This window comes from Lampris incognitus, chromosome 17 (assembly GCF_029633865.1).
Source record: "Lampris incognitus isolate fLamInc1 chromosome 17, fLamInc1.hap2, whole genome shotgun sequence".
Classification (NCBI taxonomy): domain Eukaryota; kingdom Metazoa; phylum Chordata; class Actinopteri; order Lampriformes; family Lampridae; genus Lampris; species Lampris incognitus.
The window spans coordinates 6,157,472-6,179,143 of NC_079227.1; the positions used below are offsets into that span (position 1 = coordinate 6,157,472).

Sequence of the window (21,672 nt, forward strand, 5' to 3'; positions counted from 1 at the left end):
AGGTTCTTCCTGCAATTCAAGTTCTGAGTGGTACAGCTATACATGATGAATCTCTGGATGTTGCATTGAGTGGTTGAGAAACAAACTGGGCGGGGCTGGGGTGGACTGGTTTTAGGAGGTTAAACCTACAGAATTTTAGTGAGTGGTATGGCGTCACTGGTTTCCACCCGTACATGTCCTTCACACAACACTTTCAAACCTGTTTCATTGCCAACCGGCCACCCAGTGCTCCGACCACAGTCCCAGGGTCCGTTTTTTTTATCAACACATAACCGGTCGTAACCAGCGAGGAGCTGCAGAGATATCTGACCAGAGAGCGGCCGCTAAAGACGGCCAACAGATTCCATCATCGACGTTAGCATACCGCTTAGCATGAACCGCCACACCAGCAACGCTTCACTCCGAGAGACAAACCGACCCATCGCTTCATTCTTAGTCGTATGCGAGTGTGGATGATGGAACAAACATTAGCAGCTTCTACATTCACCCCTCCCCCATTACCAAAGACCCCCCCCACCCCCATTTTTCTGCTCCTCCTTCCTCTTCCTCACTTCTGCAGCGCCTTCATCCTGTTGAGGGCGGAGCCAGCCTGGAACCACTCGATCTGCGTCTCGTTGAAGGTGTGGTTGAGCTGCAAAGTGTCCTGGCTGCCGTCGCTGTGCTTCAGCACCGCGGTCAGAGGCTGAAAGAAAGGAAAGCGGAGACGCAACAGAATCATCAGCCACTTTCCTGTCCACCTCCGTTCAAAAAGCTGTTCGCCAGTCCTCACATTTCCAACCCAAAATTTTTAAACAAAGTTTTAAGGAAAGTCAAAAGAATAAAAGTTGTAAATCAGTTGTGTTTGCATGATCTGGTGTGAAGCTATGAAACAACATTCCTGTGCGTCAACAAACACCCTCAAAGAAAACAAGTTCTGAGGGCTCTTAATGCAAAGTATCTTTTCAACCTCAAGGTCTGCTTGATGTACAACTACTTCATATAGTACAATTATGACATGACTACTCTGTAGCAAATGTTGTTCTACTACTACTTCATATAATACTGCTATGATATGACAACTATGTGCTCTATGACGCCAGCTGACAACACTTGATTCTATCTGTAAGTTGCCGACTCTCTTTTGATAAAAGCCTTTGTTCAACGAGTAAATACAAATGGAAGTGTAAGTGTACCTCAACCCGGCCCGCCCACTCCTTACCTTGCCAGGGGAAAAGGTTTTGAGTCCTCTGATGGAGATCTTGTCATCAGGGTGGATCTTGTCGTAGTCGGAGGGGTTGCTGAAGGTCAGTGGCAGCAGACCCTGCTTCTTCAGGTTTGTCTCTGAGAGCAGGAAGGAGAAGAGAAGAAAGAAGCGTTAATGGGTAGCATAGCGGTCTATTCCATTGCCTACCAACACGGGGATCGCCGGTTTGAATCCCCGTTTTACCTCCGGCTCGGTCGGGCGTCCCTACAGACACAATTGGCCATATCTGCAGGTAGGAAGCCGGATGTAGGTGTGTCCTGGTCGCTGCACTAGCATCTCCTCTGGTCAGTGAGGGGGTGGGGGGGTGGTGAAAAGAAGTGGCTGGTGACTCCACATGTATTGGAGGAGGCATGTGGTAGTCTGCAGCCCTCTCCGGATCGGCAGAGGGGGTGGAGCAGCGACCGGGATGGCTCAGAAGAGTGGGGTAATTGGCCAAGTACAATTGGGGAGAAAAAATCCAAAAGAGATTGTGGATATGAGAAACGAACCCTGGGAAGACAAGTCGAAGCTGATATGCTCTTCTCAGGCTCCCATTCACAAAATAGAAACTTCTGATTAAAAACTCTGTGGACTCTACTGGTTTTGGGCAACGGTTCAAATTGATCCAGGACAGCGGGGGCTAACCATGTGCCATGGAGAGCAATGTGTATGCAGGTTTTCATTCCAGCCGGACTCCACACCAGGTGATTTCGCTGACAGATTCTTCCTCTTTGGTTGAAGGGTTGGTAGTGACATCACCTGGTGTGGAGTCGGGTTGGAAGGAAAACCTGCATACACATGGCTCTCCATGGCACATGGCTAGCCACCCCTGATCCAGGACCTCAAATCTGATTATTAGATTAAATGGATTATATCTCAAGTCTTAGCAATTAATTCTCCCCTCTAGTAAAATGAATAATGACCGTTATTGAGCTTACCAGCTTTGTTACAGGCCAAAAAGAGGACTTTATTGTTTTCTTCTTTTATTATTACTTTTTTATCTGTGTACTTTTCTGTCATATAGAGCGCTTTGCATTTTAATGTAGGAAATGTGCTGCATAAATATTGTTCAACTGATTGATTGATTGATTGATACAGGGGCCACAGGCTTAATTAATTAACTAATTAATTAGCTTGGTTGTAATACGTTGTGTATGTGGGCTCTGGTAAGCCAGAGTAAGAAACTTCATTGCGAGCTGTGAATGTTAAAGAACTCCTGCACGCTGGCATACCGTGGATTCTGGCGAAGCTCTTCACAATGATGGCTCTTCCTCCCAGGTGGCGGGGCTCTAGGGCGGCGTGCTCTCTGCTGGAGCCCTCGCCGTAGTTGTCATCTCCGACCACAACCCAGGACAGCCCGTTAGCCTGCGTGGGAAGAGAAGAACAGACGCCATTCTCTTTGAGAGCAGTGAAAACCGTAAACTCAGTCTGGGATTTAGCCGGCGTTCTTACAATGGATGAATTACAGCGAGGGAACTGATAACAGCAGCACTGAGTCTATAGGCCTCTTTTCCACCAGAACGGTGCTGGTGCCAGTGCCGGTGCCGGTGCGGAGCGGGTTCTCCCTTGATGCCTTTTGAGAACCGGCCCGCATTTCGACAGGTTTGAGAACCGAACTGAACGTGACGTAGCGGAAGTTGGGGTAATTTCTGCAGGAAAAAAAAAAATCATGGCGGACAGAACGCATTTTCTTGGCTTGTTTTATATAAAGTCACTTTTAAAGTCACTGACAACCTGGAACTCATAAAAAAAAAACCCACTTCTGATGTCAAAAAACAAACTGGATGTTTGTCGAACAAGCAATTACAGGTCGGAAACTCGGGTATCATTTCAGAGCTCCGATTCATCCGACCCGAGAACTGGCGACGACACAGCAAGACAAGTGGAACAAAAAACGTCATGTTTGCAAAACAAAGAACCAGATACACATCCTACCTCTGCAGAGTAATTGCAAAATATTTAGCATGAACATATTTCAACATTTAAGTTCTTGCAGGCGTGCATATTTTGTTTTACCAGAGGTCAGTGCAGGCAACCTCAGGCGGGTCTCTCTACGGTCCTCACCTTATAGTGACGGGCCACGTCAGGCACGCCTCCGAAGTCGCCCGTCAGCTGGTTCTTGATCTGGTTGACGGCGTCGTTTTCCATGTTGACGGCACCGATCAGCATGTTGTTGGAGATGTTGTCAAGGTGACCACGGAACTTCAGCCAGGGCCCGGCAGCGCTGATGTGGTCTGTGGTGCACTTCCCCTTCACCTAGAGACAGGAAGAGAGGAGAAGGGGACTTCAACTTCAATATATAAACGAGTTTCTACCCGGACGCCCCTCAGTTATTGTCGGTCTGTGTGAAGGCTACCAGCATTTAAACAGCACACCCGCTATTGTCTGCGCCCGCACCTGCGTCCCAAACTTTTCTTCTTTTTTTTTTTAACTTAAATCTTTATTGACACATTTCTGTGACATTGCAGCAAACTTACAAACCACCAACAAATAAAAGAAAACGAACATAAAACTGCTTGGGGATTGCCTTCATATTTTCACAGCCTTGCAGATTAGTGCCCAAACTTTTCTTTTAATCTTTCTAGAACGTTTTTGTCTAGCACAGCCACAGTAATGCCTTGTAGCATTGGCATCTAGCATTATTATCCTCACATACACAATGCAAATGATAATATCAGTACAGGTGGGGACAAATACAACAGATACAAATACTGTGATGTTTTTACAACCCCGCCCACCAGACACAGATCAAGATTAGTTATTACAATCCAAAACCCTGCTTACAGCATGACAACTTCCAGGTGCTGAATAATTCATCTCCCTACTTCTTCTCATTTCTCCCCCTGTTAAAGGTTTTTTAGGGGTTGTTCCTTATTCGAGTCTAAGGACAGGATGTTGTGCTACTGTAAAGCCCCCTGAGGTAAATTTTGAATTTGTGATATTGGGCTATACAAATGAAATTGACTTGACCTGGTAAATTTATTTTTTCTCCACTAATCAGTCTGGCAGGCAAGCAGCCATCACACCAACCCCTGCACACCTTGATGAGGACCTGCAGGTCCTCCAGGTCCTGTCCGTGCCACTGGTCGAAGGGCTCCAGCAGCTGCAGGCGGTTGCTCTGGGGGCTGACGTCCACCTTCAGGCTGCTGCCGTCAGCCGGCGGGTGCTGGTAAGTGTCCTGGCCTGGGTCAAAGTCCATGGCCGGCAGCTCGTCCCCGTTGGGTGGATCCAGCTTGAACTTCTCGCCGTTGGGGGCTGTGAGGAAGTCCGTCTCCGGGTTGAACTTCAGGGTGCCGGCGATGGCCAGGGCCGTGACGATCTGAGGAAGAGGAGGCAGAGTGTATGTGGATGGTTGAGACTGTCAAGGGAGTGAAAAGCCACCCGATTCAGAGACGGGTGTTTTGCGTGTGCGTGTGTGTGTGTAAGAGAGTGTGTGTGTGTGGGACATCTACCACATCAATGACGGTTAACTAGAGGGAGTTGTGAGGAAAACATGAATGTATGTATCATCTTTAACTTCAGTTTAATCATCTTAATTTGTATGAGTATTTTGTTTCGTACTCTATAGTAACATGAGGAGTGGTGGGCCCTAGCAAGGACAGATGACAAGCTCTGAACTTCTGTCTGAGACATGGAGCAACCTGAATGAGATCAGATATGACGTTGAACCAGCCTGAGTCACCTTGTCCGTTGAGCCAAGATAGGTTTGCTAACATGTAGAGACTATGCCCGATGGTCTCGTGAAGAGTGTATAAAACCCTACACAGCCGTATGTCTGCAGTATGAGGCTATGAACTGTTATGAATTGTAAGCTGTATTTACTAGTGAGTCTACTTCTCTAGAAGCTTCCAGTACACAGTGTATCATCATATTTAATCAGCCCTGAAGTAAGCAGTTATTCCTTTGGGCTTAGCAAACATCTAGAATAGATTAAAAAGGGATTTCTCCCCCCCCCCTTTTTTTTTCTCCCCAATTGTATCCGGCCAATTACCCCACTCTTCTGAGCCGTCCCAGTCGCTGCTCTACCCCCTCTTGCCGATCAGGGGAGGGCTGCAGACTACCACATGTCTCCTCCCATACATGTGGAGTCACCAGCCGCTTCTTTTCACCTGACAGTGAGGAGTTTCACCAGGGGGACGTAGCGCGTGGGAGGATCACGCTATTCCCCCCAGTTCCCCCTCCCCCCCAAACAGACGCCTCGACCAACCAGAGGAGGCGCAAGTGCAGCGACCAGGACACTTACCCAGATCCGGCCGGTTGTGTCTGTAGGGACACCCGACCAAGCCGGAGGTAACATGGGGATTCAAACCGGCGATCCCTGTGTTGGTAGGCAACAGACTAGACCGCTATGCTACCTGGACGCCCCTGTACGATGTTTCTTTGCATGTATCTTCGTACATGTGTGTGAGATAGTGTCTGTGGTAGTGAAAAGGTATATTAAATTACTTTTTCAACTGTTTGTCATCAATAAAGTTGACTAGAAAAGAATGTGTTGAGCTGCTACCAGAAGTGCGTTTCATGAGTGTACCTCAGGGGAGGTGACAAAGGCGTGTGTGGCGGGGTTCGCGTCGTTCCTGGCGGTGAAGTTCCTGTTGAAGGAGGTGACGATGGTGTTTTTCTCTCCCTTCTTCACGTCCCGTCTAAAAACCGAAGCCACACAAACAGGAGACGTTCACATGTCAGACAGGAGACGTTCACATGTCAGACAAACTCTCAACAAAACTCAGTTGCTTCTCGGAGCTCAGAGGTATTGAATACCATGAAATATCTTTTTTTTCTTCCTTTGTGTCCCCCCCCCCTTTTTCCCCCTCCCAAATTGTACTTGGCCAATCACCCCACTCTTCTGAGCCGTCCCAGTCTCTGCTCCACCCCTGCCGATCCGGGGAGGGCTGCAGACTACCACATGCCTCCTCTGATACATGTGGAGTCACCAGCCGCTTCTTTTCACCTGACATCGAGGAGTTTCACCAGGGGGACGTAGCGCATGGGAGGATCACGCTATTCCCCCCAGTTTCCCCTCCCCCCCCGAACAGGTACCCAGACCGACCACAGGAGGTGCTAGAGTGGTGACCAGGTCAAACACCCACATCCGGCTTCCCACCTGCAGACACGGGTCAATTGTGTCTGTAGGGATGCTCAACCAAGCCGGAGGTAACACAGGGATTCGAACCAGCGATCCCCGTGTTGGTAGGCAACGGAATAGACTGCTACGCTACCCAGACGCCCCGAAATATCTCTTCTTACTCTTTTATTCATCTTGCCCATCGTTATCCATTCAGACTCTTGGATGGACATTACTGCTGTTATAGTATGTATACCTTACACAGCACTGGTTCTCAATCAGGTCCTCAGGTACCGTAAGTGCTGCTGATTTTCCATTCTGACAGTTCATTACATTCACCTGTTGTGTCAGACATTCAAAGCATGTGTGCGAGGAGGTTCCTAGACCAGAAACAACAGGTGAATGTAATGAACTACCTGGCACTTATGACACACATAAGTGTGTCATAAGTGCCAAGTGGTGTGACTACAGATAATAAGAAAAATGTGCTGCATGTTGTGTTCTCTGAACAGTCTACCTGTCCCATTGTCCGATGCAGGGGCCACATGCGTTAGCCAGGACGACGCCACCAACGTCACTGAGGATCTTTGACTACAGGAGGGAAAAGAAGAAGACAATGAAAAAGGCATTTACACAAGTCTTCCATCCGAGTCTGTGTCCGAGTCTGATGTCTCTGGATTACATTTAACAATCTGTCTCGGGTGTTGAGGTGGAAATTAAGTTCTTCTTTTTGTTGGAACCCAAAACGCCGATCGTCGGGCATGTCACTTCCTGTTAATTACATCTTCCAAAAATCACCTGTCGTCACCTGACATCTCATATCGCCCATCCATGAGTACTGACAAGTATGGTAATATTCAATTCGCCTGCAACCTGTTTGGACTTCCTGTTGGACCACTAAGTTTATCGTAACTTTCCTTTAACTCGTTGGAACATCTGGAAACAGATGGGTGATAGTCACATAGTAAAGACAACGTGAAACGACACTCAGAGTGCCTCTCACTTGTGTAATGTGACCTATTTCTACGTAGAACAGGATATGAGGCGCGGGGAAGAAAACACAGGGAGGGATGTGGTTTGATTGGACGACGCAAAACATGTGATGATATTATTGGTTGGAATGTGACTCGCCTGCCTGCTCGGACTCTGTGACGCGATCACACTAACCTGGCTGTTTTAGAGCAAGTTAAGGTGATTAGAGTTTGATGTAAAATAAGGATTCGCTGGTTTGAATCCCCGTGTTACCTCCGGCTTGGTCGGGCGTCCCTACAGATACAATTGGCCGTGTCTGCAGGTGGGAAGCCGGATGTGGGTATGTGTCCTGGTCGGGGCACTAGCGCCTCCTCTGGTCAGTTGGGGCACCTGTTCGGGGGTGGAGAGGGGAAACTGGGGGGAATAGCGTGATCCTCCCATGCGCTATGTCCCCCTGGTGAAACTCCTCACTGTCAGGTGAAAAGAAGCGGCTGGCGACTCCACATGTATGGGAGGAGGCATGTGGTAGTCTGCAGCCCTTCCTGGATCGGCAGAGGGGGTGGAGCAGCGACCGGGACAGCTCGGAAGAGTGGGGTAATTGGCCAAGCACAACTGGAAGAAAAAAAAAAAAGGGGGGGGGGATCCACAAAAAAAAAAAAAAAAGCATCTTGGGCAGGCGTTTTGTGTATCTCGGCTTTTTGGGTGCATTTAAACCTGGATTTTTTTTGTTGTTGCTTCAACCAAATCCTGTCATCCCACAGGATGGATTTTAAATTTTTTTTTTTATTTTGAGATACTTTATTGATCCCCATGGGAACTTATGCTCTGCATTTAACCCATCTTAGCTGTGTAGCTTGGAGCAGTAAGTTCCCAAACACAAGGAAGTGGTCTTGGTTCGATGGTCAAAATAAAAGAAATGTTAGGGTTAGGTTGAGGTAAGGTTAATCAACTACCCTGGTGTTTTATCGAACTCTGTCTTCGGGGGGGACAGATCTCGATGGGGAAACAGAGTTCGATATAACACCGGCAAGAGGTTCAGGCGATGCTCACAAGCACTGGGTGCTACCCCTTGGCAGGCTTCCAGAAGTTGACCAATCAGAAGAAAGCAGTGGGCTTTTAGGGAGGGGGGGCCTTAAAGAGACAGCTAGAACAAGCTAAAACGGCTCGTTTCAGACACAGATGACCTGAGGGGCTGCATAAAGGGCCTGTTTCAGATAAATAAGTATATTTTTTTAACTGTGAATGACGCAAAGCTATTCTAGCGGACCCCCAAAAATATAGAGCTGGAATGAGCATGATATGGCCTCTTTAAACACAGACTAAACTATGAAACTACAACATGTTCTATGAAAAGGTATCTAAGTTACCGCAGAAAATCGTAAAAGTCTAAACCTGTGATGGCATCTTTCGGTACTCACATATCCGTCTCTCTCGATGGTGGCTCGGATCTGTTCTGAGCCGGGCGTGACGGTGAACTGGGACTTACACTTCAGGCCTTTGTCCAGAGCCTGCTTGGCGAGAGAGGCCGCCCGGCCCATGTCTTCATAACTGGAGTTTGTGCAGCTTCCGATCAGACCTGCGGGGAGACAAACACGTGGCGATATCAGACCAGAGGACAGACAGACCCATCCATCAAAACTCCACCATTTCTCAAAATGTTCTGGAGGTTCCGTTCTATCTTTATTAGGAAGGAGATGGACAGGAGAAGGGAGGCCCCCACACATTGTACAACTGCGTGTCTATTATGTAAAATCTTGGCATATTCGTCTCATCACACCCAGCCAGCTGGAATGAGTCTGCTGTCGGATTGTGCGAACAGCCAAGATATGATGCACATCAGTCGACGACAAGTCAGCCGTGCCTGCTGCAAAATGTTGATGTGGTCCCCAGGGACATTCAAAATTATCTCCCACAAAAAAAACATGCGGATTCATTAATGACAGGAATTTATTGCCCCAAGAAACTAAAAAATAAGAGACAACATGAGTTGGTTTTCTCGACTGTGAGCTTCAGATCCAGTAACATTTCAATTTTTTTTTTACCCCCCCCCCTTTTCTCCCCAATTTTACCCCACTCTTCCGAGCTGCTCCACCCCCTCTGCTGATCCGGGGAGGGCTGCAGACTACCACATGCCTCCTCCGATACATGTGGAGTCGCCAGCCGCTTCTTTTCACCTGACAGTGAGGAGTTTCACCAGGGGGACGGAGCACGTGGGAGGATCACACAATTCCTCCCAGTCCCCCCAGTCCCCCCCGCCCCCCTGAACAGGTGCCCCGACCAACCAGAGGAGGCGCTAGTGCAGTGACCAGGTCACATACCCACATCTGGCTTCCCACCCACAGACACGGCCAATTGTGTCTGTAGGGACACCCAACCAAGCCAGAGGTAACATGGGGATTTGAACCAGCGATCCCAATGTTGGTAGGCAATGGAATAGTTCGCTAGGCCACCCAGATACCCCGGAGTGCCAATTTTTACTCTGAAAACAACATGCAGATCCTCAAAACAATAACAAAATAATAATGCCAAAATAAGAACAACCGGGAAAGATAGCAAGAACAACAATGAAAATAAAATTCACAACAATCATTCTAACACATCAGCATGGTAACACGTACCCACTTTGACCTCCAGGGGCCAGCCACTCTTCTCGGCCACAGCGCCGATGTCAGATATGGGGTGGGCCAGGTCGGGGGTGAAGGGTCCGTTGATGTGAGGCTTCAGCTGTGGAGAGAAAAGAGGGAAAGTCCACGTTAGTCTCGCTCAGTGTTCGATAAGGAAATGAAACACCATCAACAACTTCTCCGGGGTCGGGTCGCGGTGGCAGCAAGCTAAGTAGGGCACTCCAGACATCCCTCCCCCAGCAACGCCCTCCAGCTCCTACTGGGGGATCCACAGGCGTTCCCTGGCCAGACTGGACATGTAGTCCCTCCAGCGAGTTCTGGGTCTACCCCGGGGTGTCCTCCCAGTTGGACGTGCCTGGAAAACCTCCAAAGGAAGGCGCCCAGGAGGCATCCTGATCAGATGCCCAAACCACCTCAACTGGCTCCTTTTGATGCGAAGGAGCAGTGGCTCTACTCCGAGCTCCCTCCGGATGTTAGAGCTCCTCAACCTATTTCTAAGGCTGAGCCCAGACACCCTACGGAGGAAACTCATTTGAGCCGCTTGTATCCACGATCTCATCCTTTCGGTCACTACCCAAAGCTCATGACCATAGGTGAGGGTTGGAACGAAGATTGACTGGTAAATTGAGAGTTTTGCCTTCCAGCTGAGCTCCCTCTTCACCACAATGGTCCGGTACAACGTCCACATTACTGCTGATGCTGCACCAATCCACCTGTCAATCTTCTGCTCCATCCTACCCTCACTCGTGAACAAGACCCCGAGATACCTGAACTCCTTCATTTGAGGCAACAATTCATCCCCAACCCGGAAGGAGCAATCTACCATTTTTCTGTAGAGAACCAGGGTCTCAGACTTGGAGGTTCTGACTCTCATCCTGGCCATTTCACACTCAGCTGCAAACCACCCCAGTGCACGCTGGAGGTCGCGTTCTGACGAAGCCAACAAAAACCACATCATCTGCGAACAGCAGAGATGCAATTCTGGAGTTCCCAAAATGGACACACTCCTCATCTTGGCTGCGCCTTGAGATTCTGTCCATGAATATCATAAACAGAACCGGAGACAAGGGACAACCTTGGCGGAGTCCGACACCCACCGAAAACGTGTTTGACTTTGCGCCAATGAGGAATATGTTAATCATATGGGATAATAACAGACCAATATTTAAATTAGTAAAACTGCAGCTTCCCATCTCTCTGTACCTAACTAGGTTCTATCACTGAACTTCTCAAATGAACATATGTTATAACATGTGTTATAACGTATATCTCACTGGATGAAACAGGATTCTAAAACAATATTCACAGATTTAAAAATGATGGGGTACAAATCACTGTTACCATCTGATTTACCATTCATAGAGAGAACCATCTTACATCCTTTTTACGAGACAATTTTGTGGTTAAAACATTTTAAGCACTTGGTGCAAAATATGTACATATTATGGGATGATGGGATCCTTAGCCTATCTTACACCTGTGGTAAATAACCCTCACTTCTCTCCCTCTTGCATAGTCACTGCATTTAAGAGATGGCTGGATGTAGGGATGATTTCTATAAGGACCTGTTTGATGGATTGGTAATGAAATCATTCTCTCAGTTGAGGACAGAGTATGGATTAGAACAAATGCAATTTTTTAGATACTTGCAAATGAGGAGTTATGTTCATTCTGTTCCCCACGATAGACGAAAGCTTGGGATTATTTCTCCTGAAAAATTGCTGGTCAAATCTGTCTCCATACATAAAGTCATTAAGTTATTTGTACGGGGAAATTGTAAACTAGGAGACGATTAATACCAACATCAGTAGGTGTTCCTGGGAATTAGACTTTGGGACCACAATAAATAAAGAGGATGGAAAACAATTTTGTTAAATGCAAAAAAGAGAAGTTGCTTAAGAATGTCTCCTGAGACACAATTTAAGATCATTTATAAACTGCACGTTACTCAGTTTATAAAATCAATGCTCCTGATTGTGCTATAATCTGTCCAAAATGTCATATTGGCAAAACTACATATTTCCATGGTTTCTGGGCATGCCCAAAGATTGTGGAAATTTGGAATAATGTTAAAAGGAAAATTGACGGTATACTCGGACCCAAGTCAACAGGAAACCCAGGCATTTGTATTTTAGGATTAGATGATACAGCGGAGCATGCTGTTAAGTATAAATATATATACCGAGAACTTGTTGGTATGCTGCAAGGTTACGTATTCTTCGGGGGTGTATTGGTGATACATCTCCTGATGTTTCACTTTGGTTTGAAAAAATCCTGAATTCAACTCCACTTATAAAGGTTATCATACATAACGAATAACAGATTGGACCAATTCCTGCCTACCTGGCAGCCAGTCCTAATCAGTATAGAAAATGAATTACAAATGAGGCTTCAGAAGTACATGAATATCAATAATAAATTGTGATTACTGATTATGAATATATATATATATATATATATATATATATATATATAGACAGCTGATGATTGCTTATGGCACGAAACAGGCTTGTACCGTCTCATAAAGAATTTATGTGACTCACTGGATTTTATAAATATATATATATCTATATATATATATGTGTGTGTGTGTGTGTGTGTGTGTGTAAGATTTATCATGTAGATCTTAAATGATGTGAATATTAAGATATGTATTATAGCACTGCGCCCCGTGAGTGAGTATTTGTGTATATGTACGTACTATGTATGTTTGCATTAGTGAGAAAGCAGGCTCACATTGGATATCTTATATGCCTGGTGTGTTTCTATCTTTGTATTTCCTGTTAGGTGTCATCTGTACTTTGCACATGTTTGTCTCCATCAGGACCTGGTGGGGGATGGGATACTGTATATCGTCAAAACGTAATTAGAGGAGGAAATGGTGCACATAAATGTACTCTCTGTTTAGTTACCCCCCCCTTTTCTACCCAGTTGGATGGGTACAACTGGGCAGAAAAGGGGGGGATGACTGAGTGTACTGTATGTGTTTCTTTGTCCGTGTGAGTCTGTGTGCTTGTGTGTGTGTCTCTGTACGTGTGAGTCTGTGTGCTTGTGGGTGTGTCTCTGTACGTGTGTGTGTGTGGTGGTGACAGGTGGGATGGGGGTGTTATCTAATAGGAAAAAAAAGGACTTACCTCATCCAGGTTGAGCTCGATGAGCTGGTCGTACTCACAGCCGTCATCTGGCACCAGCAGGTCGGCGTTCTCATCAGCCAGTGCAGAGATCTCTGAGCAGAGGACAGGCAGACACACAAAAGGAAGGTGTTGAAACAAAACCAAATCCTGCAGACGAAAACAAAATAAACTGAAATGAGCTTTGGCACTTTCATTCCGGGGCTCTGAACCGCACCTCCGCGCCTGGTCTTCTCCAGATAGGTCCTCATGCGGTGGTTGTAGGGGAACACCGACGTCGTGGCTCCGATCTCTGCCCCCATGTTGCAAATGGTGGCCATTCCTGAGAGACAACATGGCCAACACGTCAGTGAGACACGTTACTTCCTACACTTTGGCCTCCGAGACCATAAAGAGTAAAGAGAGGTGAAATTTCCATCTTATCTGTCCACCTCTGGTTGACTTCAGACCACCACGCTACCCGAACACCCCCACACTCTACATGTCTAATCTCTTCCTACTGGGAAAGTTTCAAACAGAACTCACAAAACTCGTCTTCTCTCTACTGACCTGTACAGGAGATGGAGTCGACACCAGGTCCGTGGTACTCCACAATGGCTCCAGTGCCTCCCTTCACCGTCAGGATGCCGGCCACCTTCAGGATGACGTCCTTGGGCGAGGTCCAGCCAGACAGGGAGCCGGTCAGCTTCACACCGATCACCTTGGAAGGAAGTACGAGCGGGAGCTTAGTGAAGTGGTCCACGTGGGAAACAAGTCGAGGCAAATCAAGTCAGATTTTATGTGTAACGTGAAATTCCCAGCAGGAGAAGTTGGGCCGGGCTGTAGAGACGTGAACAGAGTGTTATACAGTCCACAACACAGCCCCATCCCCAGACAATATGATGCCTTTCAAAAGCCCCACATGGGCGACACATCTTGTGTATTCCCCGTAGGACCGTTTGATGGGGAAAAATCCCCAAAGACAGACGCAGGACCAGCCAGCCAATCTTAAAAAGAGTAAGAAAAAAAAATTACTGACTTTTTAATTGAACCAGAGAATCCTGACCGTCACTTCACTGAGAGTTGAAAGTTGGAACATTTCAACTTTTTATTTACATCTAATCCTTCATATTAAATCTTTCAAAAATGATTTTTTTTCATAGTTTTGAATATGTGAACTACTAGCAGCGAGTCCAATCTTTCATTTACACAAAACGCAGTAACTTTGGACAAATATTATTATTACCCAACTTGCTAAATTGATTAAAAATGACAATTTAGATTTTTACTCAGACCAACACAAAAAACAGTTAATTTTTATTGGGTGGGGGGGACCAAAATAAAACAAAATCTCAATGAATGATGACGACCAAGTATGCACTCAATCAAAAAAAAAAAATCCCCATCAACCTAATCACCTTCGCAGACCGGGGCTCTTATTCTGACAGGTACATTTCAGCTAAAACACAGCGCTTCTACACGAGGAAAATATCAGAGTCATCTTTCCTCGCGGTGGAAGAAAGGTCCGGATCTCTGGTGTCCGTGCATTCCCCGGTAAATAAAACACACGCCGGAGAAACCGTTTCTGTCCTTTACCACGAGCACGTAGAAGTAAAGCAGAGCGCCTGTGTAAATAACCCAACTTGTGTTTCCGCTCTACAGGAGAGGCGGTCCTGTTGAACAGTCAAGTCTGTTGCTTTTATTACGTTGTTTTACGCTTACAGTGTCTTATTTCCTGTTTTGATTAGAGGGGCTTTTATTTTGAAAGCTACTCGCTGATATTTACCTGGTCCCTACCGCGAGCAAGAGAAAACAGTGAAATGAAAGCACATACAATGAAATGTTTAATGCAGTGTTTCTCAACCCAGTCCTCAAGGAACCCCTATCCTGCATATTTTCTTTGCAACCCTGAATAGGTACCTGTTTGTAGTTATTCAACCAATCAGCAAGGAATTTTGTCAGATGTTGCACACCTTGCATAATTAAGTGCTGCGAGATGATTGGTCGAGTAAGTACAAGCAGGGCTACCTATGCAGGGTTACAATGAAAATCTGCAGGATAGGGGTTCCTTGAGGACTGGGTTGAGAAACACTGGTTTAATGTATCAGCAACCCCCCCCCCCCCCCCCCCGCCGAAGAGGCACAAGGGTAGTATTTGCTGTAATACTGTAATATTAACACATGGTGTGTGTCTGTAGGAACTCTTTCTTACCGTTTGTCTGAGTTAGCGTTAGCTTAATGTGAGCTAGTACTGGGCTATGGTAATGCGGGCTAACACATTTGTTGTTTGTGTTTTTGTAACTAGCTCTTACGCTGGTTTTGGGATTTCCAATAAATCTAGAATCATCAGTTCACGTGTCAGACCACCTTTCGGAGGGATGTGCTACAGCCCGCCTATCAGAAATGCCCAGAGACAGCCGGTCCGATGGCGGTGAGCTTTCAACTGATTGCTAATAAAATAATAATAATAATGATGATAAACAATATTGATGGTAATAATAATAATGATGATTGTAATAAGAGAGACAAAAAATTGATTGCTACAGGGAGTTACAGAGATGCCCAGAGACACCGCGAAGGTGCAGCTTAAACTAACATTGGGACACTTGAGCTCCCAGGGGATTCCAGCCATGACATCAACGGCGTCGGCTCCTCCCACGCCGATACAGATGGAGCCAAGGCCGCCGCCGTTGGGCGTGTGGGAGTCTGTGCCAATGAGCATCACTCCTGGGTACGCGTAGTTCTCCAAGATGATCTGATTGGAGGAAATCAATACAACATCATTAACAATCACTGTGGCAAGTCAAGTCAAGGTAATATCACAAGTTACAAATTTGCCTCGGTGGGCTTAACAGCAACACAACATGGTTGTGGTAAATATATTGGGACTTGCGATCTGGAGACAGACTAGGACAGATGCATGGAGAGAGGCTCTGAGCATTATTCCACATGTTTCTTATTTTTCTCCTTTTTTGTTTTGGGGGGGGGTGGGTTTCCCCCATTTTTCTCCCCAGTTGTACTTGGCCAATTACCCCACTCTTCTGAGCCATCCCGGTCGCTGCTCCACCCCCTCTGCCAATCCAGGGAGGGCTGCAGACTACCACATGCCTCCTCCGATACATGTGGACTCTCCAGCTGCTTCCTTTCACCTGACAGTGAGGAGTTTCACCAGGGGGATGTAGTTCGCGTGAGGATCACGCTATTCCCCCCAGTTCCCCCTCCCCCCTGAACAGGCACCACGATTGACCAGAGGAGGCACTAGTGCAGCGACCAGGACACATACCCACATCCGGCTTCCCCCCCTCAGACACAGCCAATTGTGTCTGTAGGACCACCCGGCTAAGCCAGAGGCAACACAGGGATTCAAACCAGCGATAGCCATGTTGGTGGGCAACGGAATAGACCACCACGCCACCCGGACATCCCCCCGCAGAGTGTTTCTTCAATCAACACCTAACCAGCGAAGTTTAAGTACTGTCAAATCCATGGATAGACATAAACAGGATCCTCACAAGGCAGAGTGCTCAGCGATACTGGAAAGATCACGTGCACGGGTCACTGGACAGAACTGTACAACGTGATCTGACATCTTGCCCTGGACGTGCAGACATGGCTTTTTCATCTAGGCTACATCGCCCCACGTTCGTGGTTTTTAACAGTCCTGTCTGTCCATCTGGATATTTACAGCTCATTTATTTGATTGGCCTTGACATGTGTCGGGACTTGGTTATCGTTTGACAGGAAAACGACAAGGACACAGTCTTAAAAGGACATGCAAATCTTTTGCTTTGACTATAATGTGCCATCAGAACGTATCCCCATGGTCACACGAGTACAAGTATGTGGTAGAGTGACTAATAAGCCTTTTGACAGCCTAGTAGGCCTGTGTGTGGGAAATGCCTTTATATGTATAAAGTCTAGAATTTGATCACACCAGTTAAAGCAACTTTACACTCAAAAATCTTTAAAACTCATAACTTATGTTTGACTCTTATTTAATTTGATTAGTATTAAATGTGTTGGTTCAGTTGTGAATACCAAGCTATTACACAGTAAAGGGTAAATTCATGAATATACACAATGTGGTGAAATGACAAAAAAAAAATTGATTCTATTAATTCAAACGGTAATAGCAATGCCTTGTTTTAAAAATCTGCAACGGCAGTTCTCAGTAGGTACTCTATCACAGAAATCATTCCCCAACTTTTATGGGGGTGCTGCACAATGCAGCCCATGGCGAATCTCTCTCTTTCTCTCTCTTATTGTCTGGTGGACAGAAATGCATGCATTGGAACAAGAGCAATCTATTGAAGTGTGTTTTTATGGACTATGTAGACACGTGCCCACACACACACACACACACACACACACACACACACACACACACACACACTTAGCGGGGAGGCATTTTGACAGCGACTCTTTTTCCTTTTGGTAGTTGGACAATGCATTGCCATTTTTGTGACTGTAATTCATTCAAATTCGTTTCAGGTCAGGACTGGGCCTGCTGGTCATTCACTGACCGGCTGCTGTCGGCCATGGGCTGCACCAGAGTATCTGGTAGAGAGCATGCTCTCGATGCTACGCTACCCGGACGCAACTATTTTTAATAGATAAAACCCTTCTCTCCTCAGTGGCCTCTACTGAATACTTGGTAAGGGTAAACTCAGATCATTGTCCTTTAGCTTTAGACCTGAATTTCAAATCCCAACCCAAAGAACGCCGTCCTTGGGCATCCAGGTAGCATAGCGGTCTATTCCGTTGCCTACCAACATGGAGATCACCGGTTTGAATCCCCGTGTTACCGCCAGCTTGGTCGGGCGTCCCTACAGTCACAATTGGCCGTGTCTGTGGGTGGGAAGCCGGATGTGAGTATGCGTCCTGGTCGCTGCACTAGCGGCCTCCTCTGGTTGATCGGGGCACCTGTTCGGGGGAGAGGGGGGAATAGCGTGATCCTCCCACGCGCTACGTCCCCCTTCCGAAACTCCTCACTGTCAGGTGAAAAGAAGCGGCTGGTGACTCCACATATATCGGAGGAGACATGTGGTAGTCTGCAGCCCTCTCCGGATCGGCAGAGGGGGTGGAGCAGTGACTGGGACGGCTCGGAAGAGTGGGGTGATTGGCCAAATACAATTGGGGAGAAAAATGGGTAGGAATATCCAGAAAAAAAACAAACAAAACAGAATTCCGTCCTTGGAAACTTGACCCTACACTTCTATCAGACGCTCACTTTTACACCTGTATCACTCAACCTGTAGATTTATTCCTAGAAACCAAACAAACTAATGATATTAGCCCCAGTGTACTCTGGGAGACTCTTAAGGCAGTACTTAGAGGCAAGATAACTCAATATTCTGCACATATTAACAAGTCAAGAAAAGAACAAAAACAAGAGCTACTAAAATCAATAGCTGATCCATACAACCCTCTATAACCCTGTAACCTTGTATAACCCCAAAACCCTCTATTACACCAGAACCATCTATACCACCATAACCATCAGCAAAGGGAGAGTCTGATGACAGGAAACCAGGATAAAACAACAAGCCTCATGATAAAAAACGGCATGTTACCTGGTGGATAATTCCAGAGCCTGGCTTCCAGAAACCCACTCCATATTTTGCACCTGCACTGGCCAAGAAGTTGTAAACCTCCTGGTTGATATCCTAGAACAAGAAAACATCACGACAGCTCAGTTAAAGCAAATGTTTAAGATGAATGAATGCAACAGGAACTGTTGTTGTCATCAGGTCTGGGGACTGAGCATGAGTCTGGAGGATATGAGAGATCTAGCTAGTTGAGTTCCTCTCCCATGATCAGATGCTGCATTTGCATTAGTTTTATTTATATCACCTTCAGTCACAGCTTTACATGGCTACAGCGAAAACAGGTAGATACAGCAAATAATACCTCCTACCCAAAAATCTTCAATTCACATGAGGAGAAACTGAACAGGAATAAAAAAATGAAAGACTTTTCTAAAGTTCACTTAAAATTCATGTTCAAGTTTATTTAATTTACTGCTCATCTAAATGGAAACATGGCTTGTGTCTCTGAGCAAGTAGTGATGACAGCTGCCAGGTCACTTCACTTTGTTCCACAGCACCGTAGAGAGAGAGGAAATGGTGAAGTCAGTGAACATGACTCACAGCAAAGGTCCAGAGTTCGGACTTAGAACACTGAAATCAGGCCTAAGCCCACATAGTGTGTGCTTCCCTCCAGGATACTTCCACTATAAACTGTGACCTCTCACCTTTGCCCTGGCAAGGTCCTTTCTCCTCCAGTCTGGGCTTCGATCAGGTGATCACAGTGGATGGTGGAGGGCACTGCCCCCCTGGGTAGGCCACTGCTGATAAACTGGAGCATGGCCATCTGGGCCGTGGCGTCCTGCATGGCCACGCGGGCCTGGGCGGAGCCGCAAGTAGGTGCGCCCCACGGTCGATTTCCTGGTTGTGGGGGTCATCGAGATGGCCGTACACAATCTTCTCTGACAGGGTAAGGGGTCGGTTGAGTCTGGAGAGATTGTGGTAGTGTAAATAGGGCTCAATTTAGTAGTTTTATAGTGCTGATTAAATATTTTCTTTCTAAATCCACATGTTGTTTTTTAGTTAAATGAGAAAAAACATCAACAAAATAAACAGAGGTTAATGTACATCAAAGAGTTAGGGAATCAGAAGCTTCCGAGCTCAGATGACATGAAATTGTGATAAACTGTCAGGTTGATTGCAGAATAGTTCAACGCTTCATCCTGGACATGTGAAGCCAAATGGTGATGTGTGAAATGCTTTACAAAAGGACATTATTGTTTTTAGTGAGCCAATGTAGTACTGTTCCCCCAAAGAATGTGATGATTTAGTGAGAAGAAAAACTAATATGTGGCAAATAATTTAATCTTTAAACAATGTAATGATATTTTGCAATGTTAAACAATGCCAAGTAAACCCTAGACTTTTCTGTGAAATGAAAGGGATATGTTAAAGGCAGTACTACTAGAGTGAAATAATATGTCTCAGAACCTCATCATTCCATCCTATGATTAGCAGTCTACAGCAGCCCACAACTAAGGCAAGCATGAAGTAATCATAGGCTCAAAGTAAAAATAAACCTCTTGTATGCACACCCTTTGCCACTACCCCTCCAACTAATAGCCTACACACGCCGCCGCCGCGCACTCTCTCTCTCTCTCACACACACACACACACACACACACACACACACACACACACACACACACACACACACACACACACAAATCCCATGGCTACAAGGACAACCTGAATTTGTTGGGGGAAAAACAAACATGATCAGTCAAACATTTAAGGAGATGAGCAAGTTGGATGGAGCAGTGACATGCATAAGAGTAAATAGTGTGACACTTACCTTTTGCGCACAATATCAATGTTTGACCGGAGAGTCTCATAGTTGATGTAGGAGCTGGGCTCAAATCGGCTCATAGACACTTTGGCCTTTGCGCTGAATGCTGCTGATACATGCAGGCGCCGAGCTCCATGGCCCAGGGCCAGCTGCGAAGGGGAAGAGAGCACATCAAGTGATAAATCCAGCACAGCTCGGCTTGACTAGGGTCTGTTTGAATCTGGCGTGTATAAACACAGATAGGAGGCGAGAATGAAGGAGATAGCGTAAGATAAACTGTCGGGCACATAGAGCTATTCTTTAAATCACCAGTCAGTGACAGAGATGAGAAGGTAGACAGTAAAATAACAGACACCGAACAGCTGAAGCTAAAACTACCGATCACCTGTCTCTCTCTACGGCAGCTGAGTATCAAAAGGTGATGTGAGAGCAAAGGCTGATCGGAGAATTAATAGTTTGCAAAAAATTAACTCACCCAATGACAGCAGGTGCACGCACTCGTTTTGACTGTCATTGCTCAAGAATGGATAACGTGTTTAGCCTTAATTTCAACACAAAATGGAATAAGACTAATTTTTCCGATTCATAGCTCCAAAAACAAATGATTTACTCCAAAAGCACAAAGGATATGTTGAAATAATGATTCGTCCAACGACTGCTTGGCTTGCAGTGAGCCCTAACCTTGCGTTAACCTTGCGCATAAATGAAACATCCCCGATTTAAACCACTGACGCGCACATCGATAAAGAGTGGACGGCTGTACACTTTGACACTGACGTCTAATTAACTGAGGACTCGGACTTGTTTTGGATGCGATGACAGTCTTGGGTCATCGCTCGCTAGGATGAGTCCGGACGGGGGACACGTTGACCTGGCCGGTCGCGGAGCGCTTCAAGGCGTTTAAGTGCCCTCGCCGACGCCACGGCCTTTAACTTCCCGTCGGGTTGGCAAGGAAACGCGGCCTCGCTGCGCTCGCACAGCGAACACGACAGACCAGCCGCGCACTAATCGCTAAACCCTGTCAGATCGGTCTCTTACCTGAAGCCGGGCGACAGTCAGACAGTAGGTTGCCATTTGTGTTCACTGACAAAGATGTGTCGAACGGTGATGACGTCAGAGCTTATAAGCGTTGGGCGTTGTTTGATGACGACATTTTCTGTGGGCGTAGCCGTTGGCCGGTCCTTACAGGACAAAAGTGAACGCGTGGATTCTCGTCTTTTCTCCCTGAAACGATTCAAAAATAATGACGCCCATGAAGAGTTTTTAATCTGTTTGCCGACGGATAATTTCTGTGTAGTTTACTTTGTGG

At 46.4% G+C, this 21,672-nt stretch overlaps 1 protein-coding gene across 1 annotated transcript; it reads right to left on the bottom strand.

The window, feature by feature from the left end:
* Positions 1–531: 531 nt before the first annotated feature.
* On the bottom strand, positions 532–21,437 carry aco2 (aconitase 2, mitochondrial). Its single transcript, XM_056297040.1, is given in 20 exon segments — positions 532–682; positions 1,199–1,320; positions 2,455–2,587; positions 3,287–3,478; positions 4,263–4,541; positions 5,751–5,862; positions 6,802–6,875; positions 8,675–8,832; positions 9,875–9,980; positions 13,015–13,106; positions 13,229–13,333; positions 13,561–13,711; positions 15,586–15,744; positions 18,563–18,655; positions 19,243–19,265; positions 19,268–19,391; positions 19,393–19,422; positions 19,424–19,502; positions 20,370–20,512; positions 21,402–21,437. Coding segments are annotated over 20 exon segments (2,346 nt in total). The 3' UTR covers positions 532–547.
* Between the last annotated feature and the right edge of the window lie 235 nt (positions 21,438–21,672).